Source organism: Mustela erminea, chromosome 11 (assembly GCF_009829155.1).
Source record: "Mustela erminea isolate mMusErm1 chromosome 11, mMusErm1.Pri, whole genome shotgun sequence".
Lineage (NCBI taxonomy): Eukaryota > Metazoa > Chordata > Mammalia > Carnivora > Mustelidae > Mustela > Mustela erminea.
The window spans coordinates 45459016-45472960 of NC_045624.1; the positions used below are offsets into that span (position 1 = coordinate 45459016).

At 54.1% G+C, this 13945-nt stretch overlaps 1 protein-coding gene across 6 annotated transcripts in view; it reads left to right on the forward strand.

Annotated features, from left to right (window-relative positions):
- Nucleotides 1-7216: 7216 nt before the first annotated feature.
- The window catches only part of CRHR2 (corticotropin releasing hormone receptor 2), a 47400-nt gene continuing 40671 nt past the window's right edge, over nt 7217-13945 (forward strand). For 5 of the 6 annotated variants that reach the window (XM_032305582.1, XM_032305583.1, XM_032305588.1 and 2 more), the window contains exon 1: nt 7217-7406. In XM_032305582.1, coding sequence (XP_032161473.1) covers nt 7320-7406 — 87 coding nt within the window. In that variant the 5' untranslated portion in view covers nt 7217-7319. The remainder of the gene's footprint in view (nt 7407-13945) is intronic. The other variant, XM_032305586.1, reaches the window with a different exon arrangement.

Genomic DNA, 13945 nt, shown 5'->3' on the forward strand with positions numbered 1-13945 from the left:
GCCCAAACTGGGACTCTGACCAGAAGGGACCATGAGAACATGAGGTCCCGGGAATACATGACCGCCCGGGAAGGTCACAGAACCTCCCCTGGGATGCAGGTTAGCGTGCTTCCAGCAACTTGAGTTAAATCCCAAAGGGCAGCTGTCATCACATGAGAAGAGCTATGGGTGAGGACAGCACAGGAGAAAGAAGCCCTCCCAGAGCTGGGACACAGCTTCCCTCCTCTCCATGGGCCAAAGCCTGCTGGCCAGAAGCTGGGGCAAAGAGGGGGCCCAATGTCCTGCTTCAGACCTTTCGTGGAATTTTGATTAGTCAGATGTCTCCTTGTTTCCAGCTTATTTCTGCTCTTCATCACTGCTGACAGTTTTTCATGTCTTGGGAAGGTGGGAGGGGGTGAGTCAGGAGGTGGTAGTCATAATCCCTTCATCTGGACTTGTCACAGCCTTGCCTTGTTCCAGAAACAGCTGAAGACCATGGAGCAGAGATGGAGGAAGTGGATTCTCCATCCATTACTAACGGGCTGGCTGGGGCCGAGGGAGCCAAACAGACCTTCCACCCCCAACGAGGCAGGGCAGGGTATCACAGTGTCTGCCTGAGAGCCAACCATGGACAGTGGCCCAGCAGAGACCAGAGACCCCAACAGGGAGGCCACACCCCTAGGAATCTGAACTCCTCTGGCTTCCTCCACGACCTGGGGGTAATGTAAGGGAGCCCAGCCACACCAGCGATCCTTATCCCCACTCAGCCAACGAGAAGCCTGAAGCCCAGAGGGGGAAGCTTTTTTTCCAAGGGCTGACAGCTGCTAAGTCTGTGCAGTGGAACCAGAACCTTCACTCCCAGTCCAGGTGTGGGGCCAAGTGAGCAAGGCAGAGGACAAGTTTTCTAGACCACACCTTGCTACCACACTCCCAAACCCATCCCATAGGTCACCAGGAGGAGAGTCTGAATTGACTGGCTTGCTCCTTTGCCCTCCTGGGGCCCCAGGGAACTCCATTAGCAAAGGCCTCACCTTGCCAGTCTGGCACCACGAGCCTTGGTCTTGTCCCCACGTTTGCTCATATTCCCAGGATCGGTCAGATGCTCCCGGAGCCACACAACCACTGGGCCCACCTTTTAACCAGCAGAAGGCTGACCCCGGCCCTTCCAGGCTCACAGACCACTCACCTGTTTCATCTTAGTTCTTGGGCTCCTGCCCTCTGGAAAACAGAGACAGCCTGATCCAGAAGAAGAGAAGGGGTCACATGTCTTTACCTTGGCTCACTCTGCAGACAGGGCAGGACAGGGGCATGGCCAGCATGGTGGCTGAGGAGAAGGCTTCCAGGAGGTGGTGCTTCCGCAAGCCCACGGCATCCAGCCTCCCTGGGCCTTGGTTTCTCGTCTGTAAAATAGGAACATGAACTGTGGGACCAACTGTGAAGGTCCCTTCCAGCGTCAATGTTCTCTGGGGAGCAGAATCAGAATCAGAACTGAGGCCGCCAAGATGTCTCCTCTGCAGAGCCTCTCCTGCCTCTCTCCTGTCTCAGCCAAGGCATTCTCCACCCAGTTCTCTCTCCAATGCCAACGTGACCATGTCACTTCCATGATGGACTCCTCAGTAGCTCCCTTAGCTGGCCCATGTGCCCCCTTGCTGGCACTCTTGTCCACAGCACTGTGTTGCCTAGGAAGTCTCAAATCCCTCTGTCCCTGACACTCCGAGGCTCTTGCCCTGAGACTCCCAAGAACGCCCCCTTTCATGCGTTCCTTTGACAAACATTTGTTCAGAATCTACTCCATTCCAGGCACCTGTTGTAATGCCTCACAGAGTCTCACACCCCACCCAGTGGGTCCCCAATGTCTGCTGACTTCGAACTGGAGGAATCCCTGAAAATAATGCTATCTCCTCACGTTTCTAGGGAGTGGCTGTTCTCACCCAGTCCTCACAACAGCATGGCCCTCCGTGGCCGGTGTCACGGTTTCATGTTGTCATGGAGGAAATGAGGAAAAGTGGAGAAGGGAGCAAGAGACGATCATCACAGTGAGCAGAGGGAGAGGTGGGATGGGGCCCCGGGACTGGACACCCTCCCAGGGGACAGCAGCAGCCTGTCCCACACTGCCCACAGGATCCCCTCCAAGGCTCTCTGCCCAGCCCAGCCCCTGGTGCCTGCTGCTGGGAGGAGCCTGCCCAGGGGACTCTGAAACCACAGACAAGACAAGCAAGAGCCAGACCCCAGGTGCCACTCAACACTGGAACCTGAACTATTCCGGAAAATACTAGCCCCACAGCTCTTTTCCAGGCGCCAAGTTCAAGTCTCCTTTGCGGGCAAGTAGAAAGTCTGCCAGAGCTGACTTAATCCCTACTAATCGACACCATGACTTGTTTTTCGGTAGAGTCGAGTGACAACACAGCTGATATCATAACTCATGCTTGGACCTGGCCTTCCTGAAGCAGGATTCGGGAGGAAAAGAGAGAGAGAGAGAGAGAGAGAGAGAGATATCAAAGTGACAGCCCACAGAACCCACAGAAAAAAAATAGAATTAAAAAATGAGCAAAAGCCATGTCTGTTCTTTCACCAAAAGAATAAAATTGTATTCTAAAATTGCACTGCAAAAGCGTACTCTGCAGTCTAAAGCTAAATCTGTGTGACCACAGCTGAAACAAAGAGCACCATGAGCCTGGGGGACAGGATGTCATCTGGCCATAAGGTGGGGATGGGGGAAGGCACCCTCTCATCTGTTATGTCGCCTGGTCTGAGCAGGCTCAGCCCCAGACAAGACAGGGGGTCCATGTGGGGGTCCTAACAGGTAGGACAGGGAATCCGCTAATGTCCGCTCCATGGTGTGGGCCCTGCCTTCCCCACAGTCCCCACTCTGGACTGAGGTACCATCTTACCTCTTGCATGCCCTGCTGTACCAGTTTTTCGGCTCTCTCCTGAGCTCCAGGCTTGCTGTCTCCAACCCCAGACTGCCTTGCTGCTAAGCAAACCTTCTGGAGCTCAGACGCAACCCTGTCCCTCCCCGGCTCAACACAAGTCCCTCTAAAACTCCAGCCCTCCGAAGTCACCTTTCCTTTCACAGCCGCACACAATGATTCGACCGCCCCCAGTCCATCAGCTTTACAGAAAGTCTGAACTCCCTTCAACAGCTGTGGTTCCCGCACATTTTCCTGGTCACCTTTCACTCTGAATTCTATTCCAACACCTTCTGTGTTGGTCAGAATTCCGCGGACAGAACATGATGGAGACCCGTCCAGCTAGCTCAGCATCAGGGAAAAAACTGTCATAGAGTTCCCTTCCTGGGGGCAGAGACCCGTCCAGCTAGCTCAGCATCAGGGAAAAAACTGTCATAGAGTTCCCTTCCTGGGGGCAGCAGCAAAGCAGGCTTCCAGCTGGACTGGAGCCAGAGCCTGGAAGACCACCAGGACCCCCTCTCTCCCACTCTTCCCTGCTCCCTGCAGTGGAAGCTTGGCCTTCTCCTAAGGCAACCATATAGCTGCTGCACTTGGCATCTCTCCCTGTTTCCAAGAGGAATGGTCTCCCTGTGATGCAAAGTTTTAAAGTCCCAGGGAAGGACTGTGGTTGAGTCAGTTCAGCTCAGCCATCCACCCCTATGCCAACCAACTGTGGTCAGTGCAGGGAGGCCTCTCACTTAGCTAGCCTGGTCGACAGCACAGGGCCAATCCACAGCGGCCCGCTGCCAATCAGATCAGGCAGTCGGAGCCGAACATGCCCTCTCAAGGGGGCCAACAATGCCCCCCAAGAGGGGAACAGCAGTCCTTGGAGGGCAGAACAATCTTGGATATTATTAATGGTTGGTGGTCCACCAAAGAACCGCAGTACATAATCAGATAGTATTAAAAGTTCATAGTGGGGAAGGCAATTAAGGAAAAGGTTTAAAAAGGCTCCTTTCTGGGGCACGAGGGGTGGTGATAATGAAAAAATAAATATTGGAGTAGAGAGAGGGTGATGCACAGCAGAAGGATGGGACCATTCTGGATAAAACAAATAAATGTCCGGTCCCCCTTCCACTTCCCACAGCCGCTGACCCCTCTCCAAGCCTGTACCTTCTCACAGCGCAGCATCCCCTGCTCATTCCCAAACACTATAACACACATGGTTGTGTATAGTGCCCTTCTTCTGAAGATGGAGAACAGCCCCGTCACTGGCCATTCACACCTGGGGGAAGCCCTTGCCTCCAACCCATCACCCTGGGACTTGGCCGGACCCACAATCCTTGTCCCTTCTCTTCTCTCGGAGTCCCTGGGGGAATCCCTAGCCCAGATCCTTCTCCATCTTGGGTGCCAAACTAAATCTAGGCGTTTCCACTGTTTGACTTTACCAAGCAAACCACCCACCTTCCTTCCAGACCACCCTGAGTTTGTCTTTCATAATCAAAAAAAGGCTTGAAGGCATATCAGAAGTAAAAAGGCTCCTCTACCCAGGAGTCCGCCCCAAGGAATACAAAGCTCACAATCAACAGTTTTGTATTAGTTTGCCCTGATCACAGTCGCAAACAGGCTTTCTCCCACCAGCACAGCCTCTGAAAGCCAAGAAAGGCTGTCCAGAGGACACCCCAGAGGCTCACGGGTTTTGTGTGTTTTTTATTATTCCTGTTATTTGTTTTTAACCCATTATTACATTTAGAGAGGTCAAGTTCAGACTTCATGACCTTCTAGGTTCCCAGGGGTGAGATGAGGATTCAGATGCAGGGAGTACTTATGGGAAGTATTCCCAGGAGAGATTCAGAAGAGAAGGGGCAAAGCAGGAAAGAAACAGCAAGCAAGTCCCACAGCAGTGAGATCCCAGGCCAAGTCCTAGTCTCCCTTGACCTCACAGAAGCCCCTAGTGTTAGTTACATCTAGAGTTCACCTGTTTCCAGCTAAAGGAGCACCAGCCACTCAATGGCTAAGCATCCCTTTGAGAGTTGGGGGATGCAAACTTCTGGATACCTGGGGATCCCCACCTCATGCAAAATATGGTTCTAGTTTTCCTCAGAGCACTCCATGTCAGAGGCGGATTGGTCTGGAAGCACAAGGAATGCCCTGCCAGGGAAGAATGTGGCCGAGCACCTATGTGCCTTCTCTAAAGACCCTTCTAGAACCAGAGTGGATCTAGCTTCCTTCCAGCCTTTCCCCCATGCCCTAGATCTACGCTGTGCCCACCCAACCAGGCCCCAGCCCAGCCCAGCCCACCTGCTCTTGGCCAGCTCCTTGCTTTTGCTCACCCTGACTCCCGCATCTGGAGTAAAGGTCTGCCCTTTTCCATCTGTTTAAACACTCAAGGTACTTCCACAGCACCTTCCCCTGGAGTCCCCTTCATCATTCCCTGAGCTGCCCCATGCCTGGTACCATCTCTCAGCTCCCATCATGCTTCCTTCTGCCCAGACCTCATGGGCTCCATATCCCTTCCCTCTCCTGGCACACTCTCCACAGTGCCCACGCCATGAGCTTGGCCTTGAGGTCAGAGCCTCTGCTCTCTGTTGAAGAGGACCGTTGTGAGGCTGACCATGGAGAGGCCCAGTGACATGTGTTGAAGAGCCCTGGTGGGCCCCGTGCCAATCCATCAGCTCTCTTTCTGAGTCTGCCCACCCTTCTGAGTCTTGCCAACCAATCATCTCCCACCAGGAGCACGCTCTGGCCAAGCCCATCTGATCAGGTCCAGCCGAGTCATATCCTGGCCCAAGACTGGAATGGGGTTTCCACGCTGTCACCTTCAAGTGAAGGAGGACATCTGCTCAACTCCCCATTTTTTCCCATAAATACTCCCCACCACTACTGGGTCCAGGCTCTATGCAACAGCGTGGGGAAGTGGGGAGCAGAAATAAACAGAGGACGGGAGGCTGGGCCTCTGCCTTCAGGAAGGGATCCCCTTCTCCTCCCCAAGCTGGTGGGGGCCAGCCTCAACTGCCCCAGGGGCACTTACAGAAGAGTCCCCATTGAGGATGAGCCTGGGGCTGACTCTGGTCTGTAAGATTTCAGGGGAGAGTCATACTCTGCGGCTGACACTGTCAGATCAGTCTGCCTTGAGGAAGCAGGTGGAGGGGAGGAGGACCTGACCTGAAAAGTGTGCCAGGCAGAGAGACCAGAGTCAACACAGAGTATCTAAGGTTCTTAAGTCTCCAGGGCCTGAACCCACCTAGTCTACTACCTCCAGGAAAAGCTAAATGCCCCACTAATCACATTCCTCAGATGCTTTCCCCTCACATCCTAAGATGCTGGAATGGCTGCCTAAAGCTTTTAAACTCCCTTTAGAAACTCCCTACCTTTAGAAGTTCCAAGGGCTGCTTCGGCACCATCCAGACAGCCGTCTTCACCTCCTGAGCCCTGACCCCACTGCAGGCTGGAACTGTCCCCACCACAGGCCAACACTTCTCAGCCTTGCCTGACATTGGGATCCTTGAGGAACGTACTGAATCCTACCAGTGCCCGAGGTGTCCCCCAACCCACCACTCAACCTATAATCAGAATCCCTTGGGGGATGGGCGGGGTCGGGGGGGGGGGGGGACTGGCACCCATGCTCCATGCATTTGCTGTCATCGGTGTTTGGTTTTTTTTCAATTCAGCGTTTATTTTCACATCTACAGACAAGATGGAAGAATGATCAGAAGTATACCATAGACCCATTGCCCACATTTACCAATAATTTACATTTTGCTTGACTGTTCTGTGTGTGTGTATTTCTGAACTATTTGGAAGTACGTTAGAAACATGGCCCCTTTATCCCAAAATGTGTACTTCCTAAAAGCAAGAATATCCTTTTATCCACAGTGTAGTTATCAAAATCAGGAATTTGAACATGGATATATTACCCTTATTTAATCCTGATGCCACATTCACATTTCAATGAGGTGAATGGAGGTGCTGGAGCCAGTAAAGCTCCCCAGATAATCAGAAGATGCCCTCTGGCCCCAGATGAGACCCACCTGAGCCACTCTATGCTGGGGACACAGCCCCAGCCCTGGACCCCTCCTCCCTTTCTCAATCCCTCTCTATCCAAGTTGGGGAGCTCCTGCCGAGGCAAAAGGGGCGGGCTGATGAAAGGCATTAACCCCTTGTCTGCAGGCTGGACACAGAGGTTGGCCCCTAGCTGGCCGTCCCAGGCAGCAGCCTCTGCCCAGCACCCCAGCACCGCTATAAATAACCTGGAGGGCGGGCTGTGGGGCGGTGTCACGCCGCCCTGGCCTGGTGCGCAGGGGAGAGTGGCCCCTGGGCCTGGAGGCTTACCTTGGCCTCGGTGCCTCCGTGTGGGGGGAGGGGACCAACTGGGCTCCAGCTGGGGGAGGGGCGGACGGGGCGGGACCTTTGCGCCGGAGCCCTGTGCTCCTTTCCCCATACTCCGCTGGCATGGGGGGTCCCGCGGGGCCCCCGCTTTTCCTCCACGCCCCACACTGGCTCCTCTGCCTGCTCTGCCTCCTCCCGCAGCTGCTTAAAGTAAGTGCAGGGCGTGGGGTTCCGTATCAGGGTGGGGGCGCCCGAGGCGGTGCTGGGAACTCCGCGGTGGGAGTTGGGTCTCAGGGCCGGATTACTGGACCAGGTTTCACTCAGCCCAGTTAGGAGATGGGTGACTTGGTGGCGGGGGTGAGGTTGGGATCCCTGTATGGGAGGAAGGGTGGAGATGGATCTCTTGCCTGGTTGAGTGAGGCAGGTGGAGGGGAGAGGGAACAGACGTCAGCTAGGATGGGACATGGAGACCCTTTACCGCCCAGCAGAGTGTTGTGGGTGAATCTCTAGTGTCTAGGGCATGCCCCTCCTCAGGTCCAGATATTCCCTATTCCCTAGCCATTTTGTCCCCTCCCCCATGGGTCCCTCTCCACCTCCCCACCACACCCTCACCCTACACCCTTCCCCGGAAGAGAATGCCAGAGGTGCACCCTCTGTCTCATGCCACCCTGTCCCTACCTGCCTCTCACTGCGTTAAAGTAGGCAACCGCCAGTTCCAACTGAACAATGGGAAGAGGGGGCACTGGGAGGATCAGCCTAGCCCAGGGTTTCTGAAAACAGTGGGCACACGCCACCCCCACCCTGTGGCCCGTGTCAGGGTGTGCAGGTGGGTGCTGGGGTGGAGGGTGGATGGGTGTATACAGAAAAAGCTGAGGAGGTAGGGGTGAGGCTAGGAGGGAATGGTTCCCAAAAACAGATGCAGGAGGAACCCACCCTGAACCCTCTCCCCATTTTACAGATGGGGACACCAAAGCTCAGAGAAGGAAGGACATCTGTTCTAGGTCACGCTTCTCATGAAGAGCCACAACATTTAAAGGGTTCAGAGAGGCAAGAGGGGCCCAGAGGCCACACAACTCTGGGGAGAAGAACCAGGCTAGAAGTCAGGGAACCCAGTGTTGTCCCGACTCTACCACACACCAGCCTCTGGTGTCGTGGGCCTCGATGTCCTCATATGCACACAGAAGACTCATTTGTTTAATCGTCTTTCAGCAGATAGACAGTGAGCAACCACGGCCAGTGGCAAAGTGGCTTTGCCAACACACCTGATTCAAATCCTTGCTCTGCTACTTAGTGTGTGACCTCGGACAGGTTACTCAGAGATCTTCTGAGTCTCGGGTCCTCATGGGTAAAATGGAGGTGGTATCAGTGCTTACCAGATAGAGTTATCGTGAGGAATCATTGAGATAATCTAAGTAAAGCTCTCAGCACCGTGACTGGCACAGAATAAGCCCAGTAACTGCAGCTGTGGTTTACTGCCAGGCACTAGAGACAAAGCACGATCCTCCCTCCCCCCCGCCCCAGGGGCCCTGCCCTCCCAGTGGTCTGGTCAGGAGAAGGAGAGGGGCCGATCAGTGCCCCCTATGGGCAGCCAGCCCTCATACTTGCCAGGTCCTTTTAATGACATTGAAGGTTGTACTTGGGATGAGTAGAGACTGTGGAGTGGGTTCACTACCACCTGTGTCTTCCCACACCTACCCCAGATGCCATGGGCTTTGAGCTCTTTTTGCCACCTGCTAGTCATTCTTGAGATACATGTTTTTCAAGGGAGCCAGATGTGAAGCCCAGGGTTGCCCCTTGACCCTCCCCTCCAGGAGCCATGATGCTGACCACAGAACCTGGTGAGCCAGGGAGGGCTTCTGGCTGCTGCACCAGAGCCAAGGCCAGTTGAAGGGTGGTGGGAGTTGGGGGGATATATATCTATGGGAGGGTCCCCTGGGTTCTGGGGGTGTCAGAACTAGGAACCTCAGAGGCAACAGTCTGCATCCCCTTAGAATCAACCAGAACCTCTCCCTAGTTTCCTGGGAGACCCCAGGCTGGGACTGAAGATTGGTCACATGTCACCACCGGGAGAAGAACTGAATCATAATCTCCTTGGCCCCAAAGCGCAGACTTCCTTGTGGTAACGACATTTATTTCTGGGTCTTTGTCCAACTATTCCAAGATTTCTGCTCGTTGCGACAAGAGGGTATGGGACCCAGAGACGGAGGTGGGAGGCAAGGCACTGCAGGAGGGACCTGGCCTCCAGCCCTCTCATTCACTGAACTGGCATTTAAGGAGGACGTGGCACAGTGGAGTCCTGAGGGGGAAAATGCCAGCCCACAGCTCCTGCCCTATGGAGTTGATAGCCTAGAAGGAGCCACTGGTGGGAAGAAAATAATGGTAAAGAATTGAGTGTGCATTTACAAACACTGGTTTTTGGATCTAAGAAAGTTGTGTGCAGGTTATGATAAAGTCTGCTGGGAGGTGGATAGGACAGCTTGGGTAGGGACAGGGCACCCCCGGAGGAGAGCCGTGGGAAGAGCCAGAAGTAGGGGAAGGCCCAGATAAGCCCCAACCTTGAGAAGAGAGGGTGCAGGCTTTGGGGGTCTGGTGGGCCGTGGTGGGATCAGACATCTGTCCCAAGAGGACGGGGAGCTCTGGGAGCTTCCTGAGTAGGGGAGAGGCATGCCCTGATCTGCCATTATGGAAATCCCAGCTGCTGGTTTAATGGGGAGGACACGCTGACCTGGCCCGCACTCAGAACCCAGAGGAGCCGAGCTTTGACCTTGGTGCTCCCGGTTGCCCTCCAAGGGTTTTGGGAAGCAGCTTTCTTGAGGCAGCATATAATCATGAAGCCTATCTTGTGCACCGGGCACTGGGCTGAGGGTGGAAAGTGAGACGGTTCTTTGCAGGCAGGAAGAGGTGGAGGGACGCTAAGTAACATGACCACTGGATTTCCAAACTCTTTGATTTTAACCTTTTGAACTATTCACCTTCCCCTCTGTGAAGACCCCAGGAGTCTACCAGCCCCTCTTGGATTTTTGGGCAGCAAAATATTGCTGCCCCTCCCCCCTCCATCATCAGGGTCTCAGAACAGCCCTTCTGTGGCCTTTTGCTCGAGATCCCGCCTTCTGGTAGGGCCATCCATCCCGAGAAGATTCAGCTACTAGAGAGAAGACCAAAGCTTCAAAAGTCTGGCTGCACAGCCCTCCCCAAGACCAAGGACAGGGCTCTGCACCCCTTCCCCACACACCCAGGGCCTGCAACGTGCAGCCAGGGGGCTCTGGGGTCATTGCCAGAAGCTAATTCATCTAATAATTTTTCCTCAAAATTAAGCTACTTTCTGGGTAGCTGATGAAGCCCATCATCCAATTTATTCTCTGTTTTTTGCCACTTTGATGATGTTTATGTACTTTTTAAAAATACCAGTTTGTCTGAGAGCACTGCTTACTTAATTTTGTATTCCTGGCAAGTCTTAAATTTGCACCACTTTACGAATTACAGGACTATTCTGTACCCTCTCTACTGTCATTTTCTACTTTATCTGATTTTAGCCATTATTAGGAGTCCTCAGCCAGTTTGTCTAAAGGCCCTTTATTCAAAATTCTTATTTTTTAAGATGTCATTTAAAGCCCACCAGAGGGAAGAATAGATTATTCAATATTTTGTTTATTCCCTTTTGCATCTACACAGGGCTTACCACATGCTCAGCCCTGTTCTAAGCACTGCTATGTATTACCTATTTTAAGCTTCATAATACCCACAGAGGACAAGACCTTCATTACCCCCATTTTACAGATCAGGAAGCTGAGGCAAGGTCATGTGCCCAAGGTCAGTCATCTGGTCGTGGCAGGGTCAGGATTCAAACCAAGAAGGCTGACTCCAGATTCTATTCCCTTTACAAAAATTTAATTAGGCTACTCAGACAGATCCCAAACAAATAAGAATGGAATGATTTTAGGTTATCTGGACATTAGATGAGTTGATAATTAAGAGGATACTTTTAAACCTAGAGATCTATTCTAGGGCATCCTCCTGGGCAGCCACCTGCCCCTTTATGCCCGGCCCCCAACCAGGGTTTCCTCCATCCTCAGACATCTGTGTGAGGGCCCAGGGCTTGGGATAGGTCACGGCGAGAGGCATGGAGAAGAGACAGTCCCAGGCTGTCAGAGATGAGAAAGAGCACATGATAAGGAGAGGCCTGGGAGTTTCTCCAGGTGAACTGTTGGCTGTTAGAACTGGATGGGAGAGTGGGCATCTTAGAAAGAGGCACCTGCTGGAACCCTCAGGGATGGGAGGGCCCACAGGAGGCTGCTGGGGCCCTTGGGGTCTTCACTTAAAGTCCAGCACCTGTTAAGTTAGACCTGAGTATCTAGTCGCCCCTTCCAGGAAGCCTGCCCAGATACTACTTCCTTCATATGCCCGCCAGCCCCTTACCCTCTGCCTTAGTCAGCCTCCGCCCTAGCACTGCCTCCTGTGTGTCTGCTCAGGGCTCAGAGCCAGCCTCTTCCTCACCTCCTGCTGTACCCCCACTTCTCCTCCCTTTCTCCTCCTCTCTTCCCCCTCTGCTCCTCCTCCCTCCCTCCTCCCCTCTCCCTTTCTCCCCCTTTCCCCCTCCTCCTCCTCACTTCACCCTTCCGCCCCCACGGACCTGAGTTTCTTCCTCCTCTAGCCCTAGCTGGGCTCAGGGAAACCAGTGAATGAAAGAAAACAGTGGGGAGGAATCCGCCCCCTCCCCGAGGAGTCCTCTCTGACCTTGGGCAGGGAGGGAGGTGGCAAGGAGGGAGCTCACCCCATTCCCCTCTGGTGACTGGCGGCCTGGCCACAGGACCTGTGGTCCCGTAAATCTCCACGGCTTAGACCAAGCGCTAAATTTAGAGGCCGCTTTGTAGCCAGACCAGGAGGGAGCACTAGGCTGGGCGACACCCCGGCTCCAAGGAGGTCGCACCTTTGAGGCCTGCCTGGTCCCTGGGGCACAGGTTCTGCCCGGACAGAGCCCAAGGTAGACGAGCAGCTGGCATCTGGGCCCTGGCCTCTTGCTGCCTCCTCCTCCTGCCAGGGCCTCTCCCCCACCCTTTCTAACGTGAAGGCTTCCAATTCCAGGCACACACGGGCTGGAACCAGGAACTGGGCTGGCTCCAAAGTGAAAATGGAGAGAGAAGGAATCTGACAAGCAGGAAGAGCCCAGAACCTGAGCTGCCGGAATTGGGGGTAGGGGTGCAGCTCCATCTGGCTGAGGGGGTCGTGGGCTCATCCACCCAACCATCCAGTTTTCAGCCAACAAACACTTACTGAGCACCGGCTATGTGCCAGGCTCGGGACTGGGAACTGGGGACACAGATGAGAACCGGCCAGATGTGGACTGCCTAGGGTCTCACTGGGTAGAGGTGAGGGCTGGCAGGTGGCTCTCTGTCCCTAGTACATCTAAGAGCTGGGTGCAGAAGCCTAGAGTGTCCCTTGCAGAAGAGAGGATAATCCGGGGGGTGGGTACCGAGGGGGGCTCAGAATAACTTATAAAGCCCAAACTTCTCCACATGCAAGGCCCAGCCAGCCTGCGCACACTCCGGCTGTGACCCAGCTCCCTGCCCATGGGCCTCACTGCACAGCGAGAATAACTTCTTTCTTGAGTGGTCTCAGGAGCCCCACAGCCACCCTGTTGGGGACTGTTAGGGACTCTCCGCATCTCTGGACCACAGCCTCCCCTTCCTCACCCAGGACCAACTCTTCTGTGTATCTGACCAAGCCACAACCTACCAGACAATCTGTCTAGTCTTGCCTCAGCCCCTTACCTGCTGTGCAGCCTTGAGAGGTGACTTGGCCTCTCTGGGCCTCAGTTGCCTCTTCTAGAAAATGGGGTTATTCGCAGCTACCTCAGAGGCTGTTGTGGGGCTCGAATGAGCTGTGGTAAAGGGGTTATTCGCAGCTACCTCAGAGGCTGTTGTGGTGCTCGAATGAGCTGTGGTAAAGCACTTAGAGCTGTGTTGAGCCCATCCTAAGTGCTGGTTTCCCACTAATGAAGCCTCTCCTTCCCACCTATCTCCCTCTACCCTGTTAATGGCGTCCTCAGACCAGAGGCTGGCAGCCTCCTGACCAGGTCCTGCACTTTCTTGCCTCTGAAACTTCATTGGCTCAGCTCCTGCCTCAGGGATCACTTTCTGCTCTTCTTATCCTTCCCCTAACTTGGACGCAGCTGTTATCCTTTTGGACTGAGCTCCAGCGCCCAACCCTCCATGGAACCCTGAGTCTCCTTACCCAGCATGCACTGGGCATTGCTGAATGGGGTCCCCAATGTGGGGTTCAAGCTGTATCTTCAGGGGCCCAGTGCTGGGAGGGGTGCTGAGGGCTAAGGGGGATCGGTGCTGGTTAGAGAGCTGGGGAAGAAGGAACATAGGGTTTAAGGAAGCTTTTCTCGAAGAGAAGGATTTGAGTTGGGCCTTGGGACTCCCAAGAATAGGGCTTGAAGCTCCACCCCTATGTCTGAGCTCTCTTATTGTACCTCTCCTAAAGGCCTTGCTAGGGGCCACCATTTAACATGTTCCGGGCTGCTGACCTGCAGTCACTTGTTTAAGGTACGCCAAAAACCCTATGAGGTTGGTATTATCTCTGTTTTAAAGACGCGGGGAGCCAGGCTCAGAGAACTTAAGTCACTCGGCCAAGGCCACTGAGCTAACAAGCAGTGTGCCCAGAGACCTGAACATGGTAGACTCTCAGAGTCTACCGTCTCTGAGAGCTCGTGGCCCAGCCCTTGAGGTGGGACTATTCATGGCAGT